Source organism: Chrysemys picta, chromosome 8 (genome assembly GCF_011386835.1).
Source record: "Chrysemys picta bellii isolate R12L10 chromosome 8, ASM1138683v2, whole genome shotgun sequence".
NCBI lineage: Eukaryota > Metazoa > Chordata > Testudines > Emydidae > Chrysemys > Chrysemys picta.
Window position 1 is genome coordinate 94917969 of NC_088798.1, and position 20733 is coordinate 94938701.

Here is a 20733-nt window from a genome sequence, read left to right on the forward strand (position 1 = left end):
CCAACCCATTCTTTATTTACATATCAAAAGGTGAAAGCCAGATCATTTGCAGCTCGCCTGCAGGACTGCATTTTGGAAGACACCCCCAAGACATTCTCATTCAGAGTTCCTTATCTTCCCTCAACACCTGTGCACCACACCCCAACCAAGACTTCCAATAGACACATTTGTTACTAATTAAGCTATAACACAACTCTTGAAAAACAATAAGGCATTAGCATGAAAGCGATCATACAAGATTAATACTTAACTCCGCTCCTATTTTCCCTACAGCTTCCTGCTTCTACATCCAATACCCTTTCCAGATTCTTGTATCTGTCAGCCAGTGCCCCCCCGTTATTCCATCCAGGTATCCCGGGTGGCACTGGGTCAGATACATGCGATTCGGGATTCCTTGTCAGGCTTATGCCACCATCATTCCTTCCCCTGCCCTTCAGGGTCGCCGTCACTTACTCTTGAGTGCTGCAATGAGCGACTTCCCATCTTTGATCAGTTCCTTGATGAATTTGTTGGTCTTGTCCAGCTCAGCTTCATGAGATTTCAGCCTCTCTCGGAACTGGGGGCTATCCAAGCAGCAGTCACTAAATTCCAAAGCAGGTAGTCCCATGGTTTCCTTACACACCCCTCCAACAAACCCTTTAGGGGGAAAAAACTCACCAAAGAAGGAATTCCCACCAGTGCAACCAAATAGATTGTGTAAAAAAAAAAAAAACCCAGCACCACAAGTATGTGTTCTCGGTCTATTTGAAAAGAAAACGAAACTATATCCACAGGGTCGCACCCCTCTCCTCGCAATTGGTCACAGATTTCCAGGCACCTTAGAGGGAGGGAGGGGAATCAATTAATTAAAATAATAAGCAGGTCAGAGGAGTTAATGAGGCTCAGGGTTTGCACTGGGATCCGCCTCAGATGCCAGGGGGTGGGAACCGGAGCAGCAAAGAGGAGGGGGCTCGTGCTGCAGTAGCAGCAATTGCTGCTGCCTGGGGATTGCTCATGGCGAGAACTTCCACACACGCTGCAAACCCAAGGGTGCCTCCGCTGCTGTCTCCCAGCCCATTCAATGCTGCTTGCTACCTGAAGTTCCCCTAGCTGGGCGAGAAGCAAGGAGCCCAGCGGCCTCACTCGGCAGCAGCTGCTGGTCAGCCAGCTAGCCCTGATGGCATCCGGGACCAATCGGGACGTTTCCCTTCCCCGTTGGAACGTTGTGTATCATTTTTCCGAACGCGCTTCCCATTGGAACGTCCGGGTATCTTTTTTTTTTTTTTTTTCGAACGCGAGGCCTCCTCTTGCGCCAGCCGGAGCCAATCGGCGCAAGAGCTGCTGGGGGCAGGGAGGGGAGAGGGAGGAGGGATGCCCCTGCGATGATACAACAGGCGAGGGGGGCGTGGCCAGGCCTGTGTCAAGTCGCATGAAGGAGGAGAGGGAACCCCCACCGCCTCTTAAAGGAATACTGTAGCTACCGAGACCGCGGTAGGCATGGGGGAGGTGCTGGGACAAGAACAGGGGTTACTCAAGGACATTCCTCTGAAACCTGTTGCTACAACCTCATGAGGGACCAGAGGAGACCCCACAAGAACAGTGCAGGAATGGGGGGAGGGGGAGCATGTCTAAACTTTCCCTGTCAGGAGAAGAGGACTTTCCTTCTCAGGGCTGTACAAAATCTTTCTACACACCAACCCTGCATGGGCTTACATGGGGCACTGGAAGGCAGGAGACCTGGGGTCTGTTCCCACCTCTGCCAAAAGGCTACTATGTGACCTTTGGCCAATCGTTTCACTCCTCTCTGCCTCGATTTCCCCTCCCACCCTTACGTGTGTCTGGATTATCTATATTGTAAGGAGTGCTGGTTGGGATGGTTTCTGTTTGTTCCTGTGACATATTGCAGGGAAAATAATTTTTTTGTAAGTTAATTTTTTCTTCAAAGGTGTTTGAGGTTTTGCCATAAAACTTCAACCCAAAACGTGTGTGTTTGGTTTATTTTAAGCTGAAACAGAAAAATGGTTTTTCTCTTGAATACCTGAAAAATTTTGTTGAAAACACATCAAAAGCAGAAATTTCTCTTCTGATGAAAAGGTCATTTTTTCATAAAAAAATGTTTAGAACAATAAATTTTGACTAGCTCTAATTGTAAGTAGTTCAGGGCATGAAATATCTATTAATATGTCTAGTATGATGGAGCCCAGTAGTACTAAAACATACACAGCCTGTGGATTATTAAATCCTATTTTTCTTTGTATTTATTTAAAGATAGCAATGTGCTTGGGCTGTATAATGCACACAGAGAAGCCCTTCTCCAAAGAATGTGTAGTCTAATAGTGACTCATGTTGAAGATTCAATGCATTGGGAAAGCCAGAGATGAGGATGACTTGCTCAGACCATTATACCAGGCCTATCTCTGTAATACAACATACAATTTTTGTGTTATGACTCTGCAGCTATGATGACAATACTCATGTTTTTTAAACATGGCTGCCACATACATGATCCCTTACAATAATGACACTTCGGCATTTAAGTCCAAGCAGTGGTGGTACTAAACATAAGCAGACTTCAATCAGGGCTCCAAGCAGCTCAAAGGGGCCCAAATTTAGTATTACCCTCAAAATACAGTTCATCTTATTCAATGTGGACTTTTTAACGAGTGTATTAGTATATATAGTGTTAGTGTTGGTATATTTTTTGGTTTGTGGAAATAATGAAATTAGTAATTTTAGCTGCGGGGGGAAGCAAAAAATATTCCTGCTTAGGGCCCCTAGTAGGCTAGCATTGCCTTGGGGTCCAAGACTGTAGTAAGCCGTTGTACTTTTTTAGTAAGTGTAATTTTCAAGAAAAACATGTAATTTAGTGGGTCAGCTGTTGCTGGAAGCAAGTCATGTAACCATTCTATGCTTTGGTTATTCCAGCAATGAAATGGAGATGATAGTACTTCCCAGAGGCATTGTGACCCTTAAATCATTAAAATTAATCTACAAAGGGGAAAAAATGAGCTTGTGTGCTTTTTTACTTCTTTATTTTATAAAGAAGGCCTGAAAGGTTTGTGGTTCTAGTTAAAGGGCTTGGTTTTGTTTATGTCTTTTGTTTTTTTCTATATCAGAAATTCAGATCCTGTGTAGCCTAGAAGACTTCATAGCCCTGGGGCTCCATACAGGGAGACCCTTATGTCTAAATCCAAGCCACGCTGGCCTTTTGTGTTGCCATATCATGATAAAAACTCATATCTAATTTTCTGTCCACTCACAACCCTAGGTCGCTTTCAGCATTGCTGCTTTCCAATTACACATCTGCATTTGTAATTATTTCCCCAGATTTATTAGCAGGAGATGAGAAATAAGACTTTAATCTTTGAAGACAATTTGTCATGAAGGGTGGGTTAGCATGATTTAACAGATTAGCTCCACACAGAGAGACTCCATGGAGGTACCATGACATGCTAGCAGCCCTACTCTGTCTTTCCAGGCTGAGAGTGTAGGTGCAGTATATCCCCTCTAAATGTGTTGCACTTAGCTAGGCGTGTAGGATGAGGGATGTGTAACTATATCGCACAAATTCAGGTACTTTCATTTTCAGATGAATATGTTTAATTTGGATAGGACAATATTGAATGAATGCATTTGATAAACCAGTGGGTCTCAAACTTTTTTACTGGCAACCCCTTTCACATCACAAGCCTCTGAGTGCAACCCCCCAATAAATTAAACACACTTTTTAATATATTTAACACCGTTATAAATGCTGGAGGCAAGCGGGGTTTGGGTGGAGGCTGACAGCTCGTGACCCCCCATGTAATGATCTCGTGACCCCCTGAGGGGTCCCGACCCCCAGTTTGAGAACCCCTGTGATAAACCATGTCAATAGGGGTATCTGTGTATACTTCTAGACACCCTATGAATTCAGAACAAGCATGCCACTGCCCATTCACCTACCGCTCTATTCAAGACTGCCAGACACAAATTCCAACCCACAAAGCAATTACTATTGTTGATTCCTTTAGCTTCAACTAGCATGAGATGCATGGGGGCTAATTATCAGTATTAAAAAAGGAAACAGCAACAGTGGTGGGTTGGCGGCCCTATGGCGTTCTCTCTTTTACTTCTTTCAGCAAATGACTGAGCCATGTTCAGGCTGAATTCATCCCAACTTCAGCCTGCTGCATTTAAAGGGATACTAACATACTTTTTTTGCTACCAGAGCAACTGAGAAGAATGGTGCCTGAGTAAAGCTTTCTCAAAGAAATCTGTGAAACCAACACAATGAATATTAAATACTAAATAATCCAGTACAGTACAGCTTTAAACAGAGTTTTGTGCAAACCAGAATGAAACATCTCTCGTTTTCACTGAGATTTATTTTCTAGCTAGTCCATAACACACAACATAAAATATAAGCATGTGCATAAGTGAATATATATAAACCCAAATGGTTTGGATCCGAGCTACCTTAGAGAGTGCCTTTCTCCCTATGCACCATCACAATGGCTGTGATCAGCTATGAGCCCTGTTGACAATCACTGGATGAGCACTCTCAGCAATCAGTATTGAGCTCTGGAATTCCCTTTCTTGTGAGCCTGAAATTGTTTGCTGTCAGAGCTAAGTCAGGCTCAGGAGAAGGAGGGATTTCTAACTCTGACAGTGTCACTGCCTTCCCATGTGTCTTTGAGTAGCCACACCACCGCCTTTGTTTCCCTCTCAAGTGAAACGGGAGTAACAATAATTATTATGGGGGAAGGGATAGCTCAGTGGTTTGAGCATTGGCCTGCTAAACCTAGGGTTATAAATTCAATCCTTAAGGGGGCCACTTAGGGATCTGGGGCAAAATCAGTACTTGGTCCTGCTAATGAAAGCAAGGGGCTGGAATTGATGACCTTTCAGGGCCCTTTCTAGCTCTATGAGAAAGGTATATCTCCATATATTATTTGCCTACCTCAGGTGTAATGTAAAGTTTAATTAGCTAATGTTTACATAGCCTTCCTTCACTACTATAAAGTGCTAAGTATTATTATTTCTCACTTTAAAATCTTCTACCATTGATGTTTGGTTTTGTCTACAATGGGCCAAAATGCCCCAGCATTTTTTATTGGTTTTGTATACTTACAGTGTTATTGTTTTAGTTTAATGTTAATACGTTGAAGAGACCAACACTTATCAAATGGCTAACACAGGAGAATCTATAACTAGTTGGACACTCGCAGTAGATGTTACTGGGGCTGAAATCTGAATTCTGTACAAATAATTTGTACTGGCAGTTTGGGGACAAGTATACCTAGTGAATATTTCCTGATGTTTATCATCAGAGGGATATTGGGAGTCATTTAGGGGAACAAATGTCAGATGAGGCATTTTGTAAATAAACTTAATATTTTTACCTGTTTTGTCCTATATGGGGAGATGGTTTTAAATGATGTAAAATCTGAAATATACAATACAAAGGGGAACAGGGGATAGAATAGAGTCTAATATTATTGCCTTTGAAAGCATTTCATAGAATAAATCAGGGTTGGAAGAGACCTCAGGAGGTCATTTAGTCCAACCCCCTACTCAAAGCAGGCCTAATCCCCAGACAGATTTTTGCCCCAAATGGCCCCCTCAAGGATTGAACTTGGATCCCTGGATTTAGTAGGCCAATGCTCAAACCACTGAGCTATCCTTCCCCTCCTCCCATCTTCTCGCACTACCAAATTGCATTATACAACCTGCTTTTCAAGCAAAAATCAGAGTATGTCACGCAACCACAAACAATAAAGGAAACAATGCAAAATGTAATTTTGCTGTAATTTTATGATGGGGACAGAAATAAGACTATGCAAACTCATCATCCTGTATGACCAGTGACAGGATTGGAATGCTCTCCTCTTAGCAGTCAAATCATAATGCTTCCTCAGTGGTTCTGTACTTTTCTTTTTTCCGGCATACTTCTGATATGAGCATCAGAATAAACGCATTATATTTGAGTTCCCAGAGTGCTGTGTCTGTTTGCAGAGGCAGGAGTGCGGGAACTGGAGAGGAATAATAGCGATTGATGCATTCCAAACAAGCTTTGTTGGGATCATGCATCCAAACTGTCTGTAGCAGACTGCCATGTAGCAAAAAGAAACCAAAGCTTCTAAATCCACTCCCTAGACCTTTGCCAACTGCTTGTGCCCCTAGGCATACTTGCATGGGTTTGTGATGTTCCAGCAACCTTTCCATCTAGCATAGCATCAAGTCACATTAATTTGACACGTTTTGGGTCCTGCTTCTGCTCCCATAGAAGCTAATAAAAGCATTCCCATTGACTTCAAGGGATGCAGGATTGAGCCCTTCATTAGGACCATATGAGTATTCTTATGCACTTTCCCAAGGCATTTACAGGCTTTTACTGAGTGACACAAACAGATATGAGAGGGTGATGGGGCAGATGTGTGTATACCAGGGCCGGCTCCAGGCACCAGCCGACCAAGCACGTGCTTGGGGTGGCACCTTGGAAGGGGCGGCCAATCTTGGGGTGGTGGAGGGCACTCGGGGTTTTTTGTTTGTTTGTTTTTGTTTCAGCGGCGCGGCACTGGGGGGGGGGGGCTGGCACGGCGCTCGGGGGGGGCGGAGGCTTCGGCGGCGTGGCACGGTGTGGAGGGGTAGAGGTTGGCGTGGCGCTCGGGGTTTGGGCGGCGCGGCACTTGGGGGGGGCGGGGGTTTGGGCGGCCCAGCCCGGCACTCGGGAGGGGGGCGGGGGTTTGGGCGGCACGGCACGGCGCGGTCCGTCCCGGTGCGGCGCTCAGCGGGGGTTTGGGCGGCCCAGTGCGGCGCTGCGCTCGGTGGGGTTGGGCGGCCCAGCGCCGTGTTGGGGGGGGGGGGTTCAGTGGCGCGGCGCTGGGGGGGGGGGTGTTACGGCAGGGCGGCGCTCTTTTTTTTGCCTGGGACGGCAAAAAAGTTAGAGCCGGCCCTGGTGTATACACACGTGTGTGTACATGGATACGTATACAATTATTACCGACTGTCAGAAGACATTGAATGCTGTCATATCTCTTCAGAATGTCTTGCACCAGCAAATTCAGACACAGCAGGCAACATGGCTGTTGTACAGTCAGCTATCATTCTCCGATCTCACAACGTAGTCTCCATTGTCAATGATCATAAAAAAATAGGATTGTGGAGAGGGATGTGAAGGCAGACTTTAGGAGTTAACACCACACAGTAATTTGGTCTTGAAGCTTTGATAGTGGGTTGGCTGCCTTGTAACCTTTTTTAAACTCCAAGAAGCTGTCAGGGGCATTTAGATTTCAGAAACCTGGAGCTGAGTGAGATATTTCTTGGAATGACACCCACCGAGCGATGTGTTCATTTGTTCACATTCTGTTTTTTATGTGACCATATATTGCACTCACTGTCTCTCTCTCTCTTAAGGAATGTTTTTTTTTTTATTAAGCTGGGCACAGATGAATCATTATGTATACTGCAAAATGTGCTCCAAATGATATATTAAGCCATAGCAATGAATCTGTACGAACCCCCTGTTATGAGCCAAAGAGAATGGCTATTGCACAGATAATCATTGTGCTGGTACTTCGCTGTCTGCAGTCTCTCTCACAATTAACTGTTCATTGACTATGGATTCTGAACTCCAAAGGAATCACTGGGATGCATGGGCGCCGACTCCATGGGTGCTCCGGGGCTGGAGCACCTATGGGGAAAAAATAGTAGGTGCACTGCACCCACCGGCAGCCAAGCTCCCCCCACATGTCCCACCTCCGCTTCCTCCCCTGAGCGTGCCGCGTCCCCACTCCTCTGCCTACCTCCCAGCGCTTCCCACCTTGACGCCACCAAACAGCTGTTTGGCGGCGTGCTGCGGGGAAGGGGAAGGAGCGGGAACGTGGCACGCTGAGGGGAGGAAGCAGGGAAGAGGCGGGCCGGGATTTGGGGAAGGAGTCGGAATAGGGGCAGGGAGGGGGCAGAGTTGGGGCGGGGACTTTGGGGAAGGGGTTGGAATGGGGGCATGGCAGGGTGGAGTTGGGGCAAGGCCAGGCGCAGAGGGGGGTCGAGCACCCACCTGCGGAAGCAGAAGTCAGTGCCTATGCTGGGATGTACTGTATTTGTTACGACAGTCACCTCTCAAGGCTCCACTTTTTTCTCCAGTGCAACCAGGTCATACTGGCAATATGCTTTTGATATATGCTACCAGACCTCACAGATCTCTTTCCTTGAGGTTACAGCAAACAATCTTGGAGACATCTTCTGCCTCAGGGTAGAAAATGTTTCTTCCCTTAGATGTTGATGAGCTTTTACTTTCACATTCAGATGGGCCAGCTCTTGGCAATGGGCTATAAGCACCACTGCCCTCACCTTTCTTTTGTCTTGGAGTCACTTCTTTAGGCAGCCGGGTATGTGGCTTCCCATCCTCCCCCCAGGACAATTCCCCTCTTATTCCTCTTTTACTCTACCAGGGGAAGAGTCTTCAGCATATTTCTCTTTCTTTTCCTCTTCCATCCCCCCATCCTAACCCAGTTCATCAATCTCAGTTTACAGGTCAAGGCCCTGATCCTACAAGCTGATTGGCAGGGGCAGCTTGGAGCACCTTGAAGGCAGTCGTCGGCTGAGAACTACACTATTGAAGCAAATGGTGCTCTCCACTGGTGTAGCGTTCAACCCAGGTGGAAGAGCTTGTGAGAATCAGGTCTCTAGAATATAAATTATTCTTGGGATTCAGAATCTAGACTATCTCCAGGAATGCTGCTAGTGCCACCAACAGCAGGCACAATAGCACTGTACAGAGGTATATCAAAATGCCATGAATATGTCTGTGGGCCTCAACATGGGAGCCTCATACACCTCATACATCTCATACCTCCATGCATCTGAAGAAGTCGGTTTTTTACCCATGAAAGCTTATGCCCAAATAAATCCGTTAGTCTTTAAGGTGCCACCGGACTCCTCGTTGTTTTTGTGGATACAGACTAACACGGCTACCCCTCTGATACCTCATACCACAGATCTTTTTATTCGTGTTGATGGGGGACACTTTTTTCTTTTTTAAGAAGGCAGTGGCAGGGGATACGGTAAATGAGCCTGCAGTGTCACCACTGGCAGAAGAAATATGTTGCACATCAAGTTGCTTCTCACTTCCCCTAGTTACTGTTTGTGCCTTGGACAATTCTGTAGTTTCCCTGCCCCAGGTGTAATACTACATCTATTGCTGTTGCTGTCATCAGCATCCGTCTCTGTTCTTTCTTTCACTGATTGGCCATTGTCTGTTACTGCTTATATGTAGTCACATATTTTTATACATAGCTGATTACTACTTTGCTTTTAAAATGTGCTCTCTCTGCCCTGCTCCATTAGGCCCAAATCTAACACTTTACAGTACATTACAGCACATTACAGCTGTTCTCTGGGGTTCTCTCCTTTAATTAGAGTGAAGAATTGTGAAAAAGGAGAATCCTGGGATGAGCAAGTACTTACTCTGTGACCCTGGACAAGTTGCTTGACTATCACGTGCCTCTTTCAAACTCAGCTGGAAAAATTGGGAACATGGCAGGAATATCAGTGAAAACATGGGATCGGAGCCAAGCTACCCTGGGAATAATATATCACAGTTTCCTTTCATCTTACTGGCAGATGTCAAATAAAATAAACTGAAATCAGTCTCCAAAACCAAATAACAGAGTTTATGGAGCAAAACACAGGATTGCTTACTGTTGCTCAGAGACCTTGTATGACAGGTATACTGCCTCTTGTGTTTTCACCCATTGCACCAGGTTTGGCTGCTCTGATTCCCTATTTATAAAAAAAACTCAACATTATCCCAGGTCTGGGACTAATTCCCACCCACTCTCCAGTGCTCCCCCCAGCTGATGCAAAAGCGGCATTAATGGACCACAGAGAGAGCCACATGCAGCCATTAGCTGGAGGGAAAGTTGGCCTCCTTTTTCTTCTGTGTTTGTCACGCACCTAGCACAGTGGGGACGTAGTCCATGACTGCAGCTCCTAGGCACTACTGTAATACAAATAATAATAATGAGGGAAGGATGATGGAAGTAAGGGAGATGCTGAGCCAAAGAGGCTCAGAAGAAATCCACCCATTCTTTGCCTCTTCCACCAATCCCTCAATAGAAAGTTCTACTGACAAGGAAAATCCCACTGCATTATGTGTGAGAGGGGAGGGCTTGTGCTTCTACTCAGGTCAGGCCTGATCTTCCAAGGTGCTGAGTGCCCTTAACTCCCCCCTGACCTTAATGGGAGTTAAAGCAATTCACCTTTTTCTGGCTGTCAAACATTTTGCATGTAGCTTTTTAGTAGTTTGCACAGTAGCTCATATGGTACATGCATTCCAGTGTACCCTCTGCCTATATTAGTTAAGGTAGTTCCCTGTGCTCAGGAAACCCTTCTGTTAACACTTCGTTGCTCCTTACAAGTCAATTTAATGTTCCTTTTTCAGGTTAGCGCCTATCTGGTTTCACCGGAGCTGCAACAATAACTGTTAGCTAACCTGAGCCTCCCTTCAGATCGCTGCTAATGACCTTCAGCTTTAGCTTGTCTTTCTGTATTTGGGTTACAGCTCAGCTCTGCTAGCCCCTCTCTGCTTTCTTGGAGTTCAGATGAAGGAGAGGGCTTTTTGGGTTTACTTTGTTTTTTTCACATTATGAGTGCTGCCAGTGCAGAAATTCTAATCCTTGGCCCAGATCCACCTGACTCAAAATAGACATCTGCAGCTATTTAGTTTTAATAGAATTGATTTACTAACCTAATCGTAGCTGTCTGCAGCTGAGCCTATGGTATCTCTGTTTGTTCATGCTGTAAAACAATCCCCCTAGTTAGCTGGAAAATAAGTGAGGACTAGGCTGAGACACAGCAAACTCATTTTCCACTTGTGCTTTGAAACCAAGATTAGAACCCATAGGGTTACCATATTTTGTGCCTCCAAATGGAGGACACTCCAGGGGGCCCCCGGCCCTGCCCCCAGCCCCGCCCCCGGCCCCGCCCAACTCCGCCCCCTCCTCAAAGTCTCCGCCCCCTCCCCTGCTTCCCACGAACATTTAATTCGCGGGAAGCCTGAAGCAGGTAAGGGGGAGTGTGGGGGGAGGAGGCGCGGCCCAGGCTGGCCCCCCGCGGCTCCAGCCTGGGTCGGCTCGGGCCCTGGGGTGCCGGCCCCGGCCGACCACCCCCGGCCCGCCCAGCACTGCCGGCCCCCGGCGGCCCGGCGCACCCCCCCCCTATCCCCGCCCGGCTCCGCGGCCCCGCGCACCCCCCCCCCCCGCTACCCCGGACCGGCCCGCGGCCCCGCGCACCCCCCTGCTACCCCGGACCGGCTCCCCGCCCGGCCCCGCGGCCCGGCGCACCCCCCCCGCTGGCCCCCGCCCGGCTCCCCGCCCGGCCCCGCGGCCCGGCGCACCCCCCCGCTGGCCCCGGCCCGGCTCCCTGCCCGGCCCCGCGGCCCAGCGCACCCCCCCCCCCCGCTACCCCGGACCGGCCCGCGGCCCGGCGCACCCCCCCGCTACCGCGGCCCGGCGCACCCCCCCGCTACCGCGGCCCGGCGCACCGCCCAGCTCTCGGCCCGGCCCCGCGCCCCCGGCTCCCCGCCCGGCCCCGCGCCCCCGGCTCCCCGCCCGGCCCCGCGGCCCGGCGCACCCCCCCGCTGGCCCCGGCCCGGCTCCCCGCCCGGCCCCGCAGCCCGGCGCACCCCCCCCGCTACCCCGGACCGGCCCGCGGCCCGGCGCACCCTCCCGCTACCGCGGCCCGGCGCACCGCCCGGCTCCCGGCACCGCGCCCCCGGCTCCCCGCCCGGCCCCGCACCCGGCCCGGCACCATGCCCCCGGCCCCGCGACCCCGGCCCGGCACCGCACCGGCCCCGGCCAAAGAGGCCCCGGCCGAGCCCTCCATCCCTCCCTCCCGATTTTCCCGGACATGCCCGGCTTTTGGGGATTTCCCCCCGGACGGGGATTTGAACCCCCAAAAGCCGGACATGTCCGGGAAAATCCGGACGTATGGTAACCCTAAGAACCCACCTCTGCTGCAGTGGAGTACTTCCACAGCATGCGGTACATGCTAATAAACGGGAATGACAAATAATCCTTTTAGCACCTTTCTGGCTAACCACAGCCCCCTTGTTGTTCATTGGCACACCCAGAACACTGAAAAAAGAGGTTGTGACCCAGGTACACGAGTCAGCACTGCACATGTGTTTTGTGTCACATAGCTGATGCCTAACGCTGCACCGAAGGGGTTAATACGGCCTTTAGGAAACAAACATTTTGTGTTTGTCTTGCTTTAGTTGCCCTTCTTGGTGTAAAGATTTCTAGAAAGTGGCTGGTTTAAAACATACCATTTAGGGGCTCCAACTACCACGTTTTAATAAACTCTTACTACTTTATTAAGACTTACTTACGTATCGTCATCAAGCCCAGACCTGAGGAAGAGCTCTGTGTAGCTCAAAACCTTGTCTCCCTCACCAACAGAAGTTGGTCCAATACAAGATATTACCTCACCCACCTTGTCTCCTAATATCCTGGGACCAACACAACTACAACACTGCATACTTTATCAACGTCAAATTCTGCTCCATAAACTGAACCTTTCGTCAACTGCAGTCCCCTGTCTACCAGACTTTCTTCCTCTATTACAGCACACCAACCTCACAAAACAAACTGAAGTTAGGTCCCAGTATCAGGGTTCACACCAGTCCTTGGGAAAGCTCTGACTTTCTCCTCCTCTGAGACCTCCACTGTGCTGTGCTCTCACCTTTCACACTGACATCAGCATTCCACCTAGCTTCTACTCCTGCTTTTTTGACCTTGGGGAAACAATTTAAAGTCTGTATGCTTCAGTTTCTTCAGCTGTAAAATGGGGGTGATGATATTAATAAAGAGCCACGCACTCTTTCTACTGACGTACCATGGAAGGGTAAAATATTTTTTTCATTTTCATTGTTAATGGTTAATCTGCCCATTGTTAATGGTTAATCTAGACCTGCCCAGAGACTGGACATAAAAGTCATTTAAGAAGTGATGCTTTATTCACAAGATTCCAAAGGTTTAATTACTAAATAGCACAAGTCAGTGTTTGATTCAAGTGACAAAGACTCTGTCTATTCTCATGTTAAAGTAACATTCAAACCATAAAAGTTACACAAACACACACGTGTATAGCTAAGACATAACTAGCAGTGCATTATTATTTGGTTGCTTATAACGTGGCTTAGGTGGTGTTACAAGGCAGGAAGACAATGGCTGGGTGGCTATAACCACCCGAGCAATGTACAATTGCCCTGAAATGCAAAGGCTATTGTAAGAAGTTATTAACTCAGAAATCTAGCATGCCTAGAGGCTTTAAGTACTTTTAACAATACAATGTAGCTGGGCCTATGAACACAGAGACTTCACGGCTTACATATTTATGTGTGTGCACATATAATTCCATCTTTTGGGCAAAGAAAGGATTAAATCTGAAGGCTTCTGTCGCAGGGTATCAGGCCATCAGGGGAAGGAAAGGACAGATCATCTCCTTCCGGAGATGGTGGCTCCTCACCTTTGGGCCACAAGGTGTAGCAACCACAGCCAACGGAGCTGCCCTTGTCCTCTGGGCAGCGAAGTCTAGCAGCCAGAGTCTACGGGGTTGCCTTTGTCCTCCAGGCAGCAAGGCCTAGTGGCCAGCACAGAAAGGAGTAGGAGACCCAGGCCCACCAAGTCCCAACCCAGGGCCCTGTGGACCCAGCAGTCCTGGTTTCAGGTTCAGGCTCCCCTCTCAACGTGGTGGGTCACTTCCTACCCTTGCTTCTGGATCCTGCAGTTCTTCTGGCGTTAGCCGCCCTCCATCTCCCTCGTCGACTGGGGTCCTGCCATGGATTCAGCGCGTTCAGCCTCCACAGGCAGCATGCATCCACTCTCCTCCTCAGTCCACCCAGACTGAGCTGAGCCACCTCCTCTTATATACTGCTTCCAACTGGAGCATGCCCAGCAAGGGTCTGGGGGCATGGCCTCCTGGACTCAAATTGCATGGTTAACCCTTTCTGGGCCAGTGCAGGGTTGGTACACCCCGTCACAGCTTCCCATCATTGGCGCAAAGCTTACTTAATGATGGTGCTGGTTGTAACACATGCCATGGGGGATGGCGATTTTCCTGCTGGTGTTATAATACTTGCCACTGTTCTTGCTGCGCTACTGCCCAGAAGCACTTGACCGTTCTTCTCCCTACCTCCCATCTCTGTAGGATTACAGTGGAGCTGAATGAGGATTATTTCATAAATATCCAGCTTCAAATAAACTATTTCAGGACAACAAAAGGAAAGGACCGTTCTCCTTTTACCTGCCTCCACAAACAAAATGGCACCGGCACCGCAGGCCTCAGAGGGGAGGTTTTGCTGACTCAGAAAAAAGAAAAGAAAAAAGCATGACAGAAGAGAAGAGGCATATCATGCTTAGGTTTTGTGTGAAACATCAGGGACGACATAAGATGCACATTCTGCAGTTAATGGAGTATGACACGTGAGGTAGCGGAGCTGGTCTGTCCCTTAATCAGCTCCACAGCTCTGGCTCCCTCATGGCCCTGACAGAAACTTGAAGATTCCCGCCCCACCCCAGGTTTCTCTCCTTTAACTTCTCTTGCCCCTTAGTGCATCATAGACACTGTCCTTCTAGAACAGAAAGAACCAGAACAATGGGGCTTTCTTAAATACAACTTCTTAACCCCTTCAATGTAGAAACATTTGCCACCACATGCAAATAGCCCCACGTATGTCTCTTATGGCCCCTTGTCACATATGACAAGGAGTCGTAGGAGCCTGCCGTACCTGTATACACCAATGATCCTGCTAGTCCAGTATCCTGCCTCTGGCAGTGGCCTATAGTGCTGCTTCAGAGGAAAGAGTTAAACCAGTGGAATGTTTCTAATTGCACAATACTCTAACACTAGTCATGGGAATCTCCTTCTGATCCACGTATGACCTGAAGGATAAGGAGTGATCAATAATCATGTATGAAAAGGTGCTCTTGAGATGGAAAGGCTACTCCAGTTTCACATGGAAAGATGGAGGCCCTGTCCTGAGCATTATCTGCTCAGCAGCCTCTGGGCAGTATGACACAGGAGGAAGTGGAGAGCTTTCCGGGGGATTAGACACTGGGGAACCTGTCTCCATTAACAGCCAAATGCATAAAGAATGGATCAGAAATGGATTCTCAGTTGAATGTGAAAGTGAAATTAAACTATGGACAGCCTTGGTGGAATTCTCTAGAGGAGGAGGAAGCCTAAGTGGAAGAGGATCCAATGAGTGAAATAAGAGACTACTAAACCTTCAGAAATGTCCAGGGAAGGTGTGCCTAAACAATATGGGTAATTATAGATAAGGCAAAGTTTCATTCACGTCAATAGCTGTCATTAGCCATATGCCAAAGGGGCAAGTCCATCTCTTGTGGCTCTCACTTTCCTCAGGGACGACAAGAAAGGTCATCCAAAGACCAGCTAAACAACTTGTATTGATCTCCTCCAGAAATACTGAATGTCAACTGACTAGTGTGGCTCTGTGGGGACTTCCGCCTTAAAAAGAACACCAACACATCATTACATGGGAGAAAGGGGTTGGCGAGAGACAACAAAAGAGCAAAGAGTGGGAGTCTGGGAGACTGAGTAGAGAAATGAAGAGCCGGGGATAGAAATTTCTTCATCACCTTCTCACAGATGGTTTTGTTTGACACTCATCTTGGACATCGGGTAATAGTAACAGACAACCTCATTCTGACTCATTCAGGTATAGACTACATCTTTCATATATTCAATGTGATTGTGGCTGTACCAAAAATGGGACAAGGAGGTTTTGCTGCACACTTCCCTTGGAAAGCTGTAACATAGGCTCATGCCATGAGACCACAGTATTATGCCCCAAATAACTTGCTTGGAAGGGACACCCTTAAGATGGGTTAAACCCACAGAGAGAAGCTTCTGAAATCATTGTCTAGTGCACCGGGCATCTGATACATGCCTTGAAAACCAGATTTATGCTAGGCAATGAATACCGTTGCAAACTGATATTGCCAGCCTCTCTGCTTCTTGTGCAAAGCTTTCAAAAACTTACTGGCTTGGAGGAGACCCACAGCCCTGTGTTCCTTGGCAGTCCTTTCTTTCACAAAGGGCTTTTTCAGCTTTTTGAGGCTGCACACACAAGAAATATGCTTGGGCCTAAAGCCTCTGAAAGGCATCAGGTTCTAATAATCAATGGTGTACCGAGCAGTAGCTAGTTGATTGATTGATAGTGTATGTTTTTGTAAGAGCACAATTTTGCTATTTGATATTTATCATGTAAGAACCATAGACTCAGGAACATAATGTCTGTTCCATGCCTGGTAAGCAAGGGCATGTAGCTAGTGGTCAGAGGGGCTGTGACTCAGAACTAATGGCTTTTGTTCTTGCTTCTGATTCTGACTTATTCTGTAATCTTGGATAACTCAATTATGCCTAAATTTTTGAGTATCCACTAATTTTGGGGAGACAATTCAAGACACCTCGGGCCTGATTTTAAGAGCCACTCACCACTCTAATTCAAGGCCCAAAGTGTGTCAAATTAGGCACCAAAAATTTGAGGCACTCAAATTTAAGAAATGAGGCCTGACAGTCTCTGTGCTTAACTGTATATACTTTGCATTCGGATCAAGCTCCGGAGAGCAATCCCAGAACTGTCCATTGGAGGTTCATGCTGAGCTGGCTTTAGAAGGAACTCAGAACCTCAGCCAGATTAAAATGAGGTAGGCTCTATTTTTTACATTATAACAAGACAATTAAGAGGAGAGGAATGTTCTCCAATATCCTCATAACAACTGGAAAAAAAATTACAAACCACCATGAAATTGTTTTAAACATTTGTTTCCAAACATTAGAACCAGAAGTTCCCAACCCAAGCTCTAGTTTCCTGGAGAATTTTCAAAGATGTCCACAGTGCAAAAGCCCTGATGCCACATATAAGATGGATGTCAGCACTGAGCCTAGAACATACATACACATTCAGTTCCTCCCAGCTTTGCTCAGTCATCATCTCAGAAACATGGACCTTGCTGCTCCATCTTGCCCTGCTCATTTTCATAGGCTTTGGAACACTGATCCAGATTTTCCTTTCCCTAACCAGTCATTGGCTCTCCATCCATCCCTCAGCTCATGCCTGATTCTCCTCTCACTTATACCAGTTTTACACCAGTGTAACTTGATTGGCTTCCAGGGAGTTCCTCCTGGTTTTCATAAGTGCATCAGGCACGTTGTCTTTCTCCGAAAAATCCTGCAGAGAAAGTTAGCAATGCCTCCAAATCCTGTGGAAGTCCCCATTACAGCACATTGACTCTGCCCTGAGAGCTTGACAGACTCATGCTGTATAGTGGGCAAAAACATATCCCTGTCTCCAAACACCTTGGAACTTTGAGATGAGATTCAGAAACTGGATCTGGAGCCAAATCCTCTGGCTTGAGCCAGCAAATTAATTGATCTTCTCCCCTCTTAAGAATTGCACATGCTATTTGGGCTTGGACTATAGGCCCCAAATTTCAGCCCTAAATCCCAATTTGCAAACCCAAAACTACATGAATCAGATCACTGACTTTTGTTCCCTTTGCCAATGGTAGCTTTGGTGCATCTTTTTTAGTTCAGAGAGCTAAGTCACTTCACTTTCACTCGTCACAGTAAATCCAGAGATCCAACATGCCTATTCAGTTTCTTCCTGCATTACAAAAAAATGAAAAGTTAACAAGACTCCCCAAAATGGAGGATGGATTTTTTTGTGCCTAGCAATTTTGATGCCCACTGAGCTGGTTGTGAAGTGAGCCATGGTACATCTCGGAAGTGGGGGTCACTGGAGAGACAACAAAAAAGACCAAGCTGAATTACAGCCAGTGTGAATGACAGGAAAAGAGAACATAAGAATGGCCATACTGGGTCAGACCAAGGGTCCATCTAGCCCAGCATCCTGTCTTCCGACAGTGGCCAATGGCAGATGCTTCAGAGGAAGTGAACAGAACAGGGCAATTTATTGACTGATCCAGCCTGTCATCCAGTCCCAACTTCTAGCAGTCAGAGGTTTAAAGACACCCAGAGCATAGGGTTGTGTCCCTGACCATCTTGGCTAATAGCCATTCACTATCCTGGATGAACTTACATAATTCTTTTTTGAACCCCATTATACTTTTGGCCTTCACAACATCCCCTGAGTTCCACAGGTTGACTGTATGTTTTGTGATGAAGAACTTCCTTACGTTTGTTTGAAACCCATCAGGTTTGAAACTCACTGGGTGACCCTCACTTCACGTGTTATGTGAGGGGGTAAATTCACTTTCTCCACCCCATTCATGATTTTATAGACCTCTGTCATATCCCCCCTTAGTCGTCTCTTTTCCAAGATGAACAGTCCCAGTCTTCTTAATCTCTCCTCATATGGAAGCTGTTCCATACCCCTTATCATTTGTGTTGCCCTTTTCTGTACTTTTTCCAATTTTATACTATCTTTTTTGAGATGGGGTGACCAGAACGACTTGCTGTATTCAAAGGCATACCATGAGTTATATAGTGGCATTATGATATTTTTGGTCTTATTAGCTATCCCTTTCCTAATGGTTCCTAACATTGTTCACTTTTTTGACTGCCACTGCACACTGAGCAAATGTTTTTAGAGAACTATCCACAATCATAGGCACCAACTTCCCCTTTTTCCCGTGGGTTCTCGACCACCCTCTGCCCCTGTCCCTGCCCCCACTCCACCCCTTCCATGAGGCCCCGCCCCGTCCCTTCCCACCTGCCCCGCCCCCGTTCCAACCCCTTCCCCAAAGTCCCCGCCCCAACTCTGCCCCCTTCCTGCCCCTATCCCAACTCCTTCCCCGCCTCCTCCCCTGAGTGCGCCACGTTCCCGCTCCTCCCCCTTCCTCCCGGGATACGGCGCGCTCAGGGGAGGAGGAGGAGGTGAGGTGGGGCGGGGGGTGAGGGGAGCTTGACTGACGGTGGGTGCAGAGCACCCACTAATTTTTCCCTGTGAGTGCTCCAGCCCCGGAGCACCCATGGAGTCGGCGCCTATGTCCACAATTACTCCAAGATCTCTTTCTTGAGTAGTAACAGCTAATTTAGACCCCATCATTTTGTATGGGCCAGGAAATGGATTTGGGTTTTGTTTTCTTAAGCTAAGAACCAAGTTGATGAGCAGTTCAGCAGGAAAGGTGCCAGCTCCATGTTCCTCCAGTAAACTAACAAACAAAAAAAGGGATCAGTTGTTTAAAACAAAAGATGTTTTGTCCTGCTAAAAGGGAAGGCCTCTTCTGAGCTGTCTCCACACCCTGAAAGGATTAGAAGCATTTAGCTTCACTTCTTTGTACCCATAAAACCTTTTGACAACAGGCCTCCTGCTGTGCATGTACATTGGCCAAACCGGACAGTCTCTACGTAAAAGAATAAATGGACACAAATCAGACGTCAAGAATTATAACATCCAAAAACCAGTTGGAGAACACTTCAATCTCCCTGGCCACTCGATTACAGACCTCAAAGTCGCAATATTACAACAAAAAAACTTCAAAAACAGACTCCAGTGAGAGACTGCTGAATTGGAATTAATTTGCAAATTGGACACCATTAAATTAGGCTTGAATAAAGACTGGGAGTGGATGGGCCATTACACAAAGTAAAACTATTTCCCCATGCTTCTTTTTCCCTCCCTACAGTTCCTCACATCTTCTTGGCAATTGCTGGAAATGGGCCATTTTCATTACCACTACAAACAGTTCTTTTTCTCTCCTGCTTATAGTGGCTCACCTTAACTGATCACTCTCGTTATAGTGTGTATGGTAACACCCATTGTTTCATGTTCTCTGTATATATATATATATCTTCCTACTGTATTTTCCACTGCATGCATCCGATGAAGTGGGTTTTAGCCCACGAAAGCTTATGCTCAAATAAATTTGTTAGTCCCTAAGGTGCCACAAGTACTCCTGTTCTTTTTGCAGATACAGACTAACACGGCTGCTACTCTGAGAACAAGCTGAAAGCTTGACATTGAGAGGGATAGAGAGTGGGACAATTGCAGGGTGTCTAGTCAGGTGCAGAGGACGTACATGAACAGGTAGCTTTCCAATGAGACACTGCACCTACAAGGGTGGACAATGTATGAAGGCAAATCAGCACAAGAGATCAAACCTCACACCTGGTAAAGAAGGAGCAGCCTTTAAACAGAAACCACTGAGATGCCTATACTCACAGTAGCTGACCCAAAGGACAGTACAGTGAAAAAAGGAAAAACTGACACATGCATTTTTTTTAAAAGAAAGAAAGAAATGGAGGTAGTATTTGCAGGATCTCTATCCACCTTAGAGAAGGAATACACAGGTGTTCAATGAGTGCACCTGTGACAGGAAGCTGGAGGGAACAATGCAATGCAAACAGGAGAACAGGAGAGTCTGTGTAGCCTATCAAAAGGACAAAACATGTCAGATGTGCACCTGCTATAGATATATGGGCCCGTATCAGAGGTGGCTCAGAGGATCTGAAACCTTCATGGAAACTGGGCATTAATAATTGCACTGAGTACAAGCTCAGGGATAACACCATGTAATAGCAATCAATGGGAAGTAGGGGATGGAGAAGATAATAATACTGACTATAGGATCATATTGACCCAGCTGGGGAATAAATCTTAATGGAGAAGCATTAATAAAATAATACTTCACACTTGTAGGAGTCTTTTTGCAGATCTCACACCACTATATAAAGGTGGGTAAGCATTATTACCCCATTTTACAGATGGGGAAATTGAGT

General features: G+C 47.1%; 1 protein-coding gene across 7 annotated transcripts in view; it reads right to left on the reverse strand.

The window, feature by feature from the left end:
* The window catches only part of ARHGAP26 (Rho GTPase activating protein 26), a 597030-nt gene that overhangs the window by 336619 nt on the left and 239678 nt on the right, over positions 1–20733 (reverse strand). For 3 of the 7 annotated variants that reach the window (XM_042850865.2, XM_005302850.5, XM_005302849.5), the window contains exon 1: positions 454–1247. The exons of 2 other annotated variants lie outside the window; for them this stretch is intronic. In XM_042850865.2, the coding sequence (XP_042706799.1) occupies positions 454–607 (154 nt within the window). In that variant the 5' untranslated portion in view covers positions 608–1247. Of the gene's footprint in view, positions 1–453; positions 1249–20733 lie in introns of those variants that run through there. 2 more of the 7 variants (XM_042850866.2, XM_042850867.2) reach the window with 1 other exon arrangement.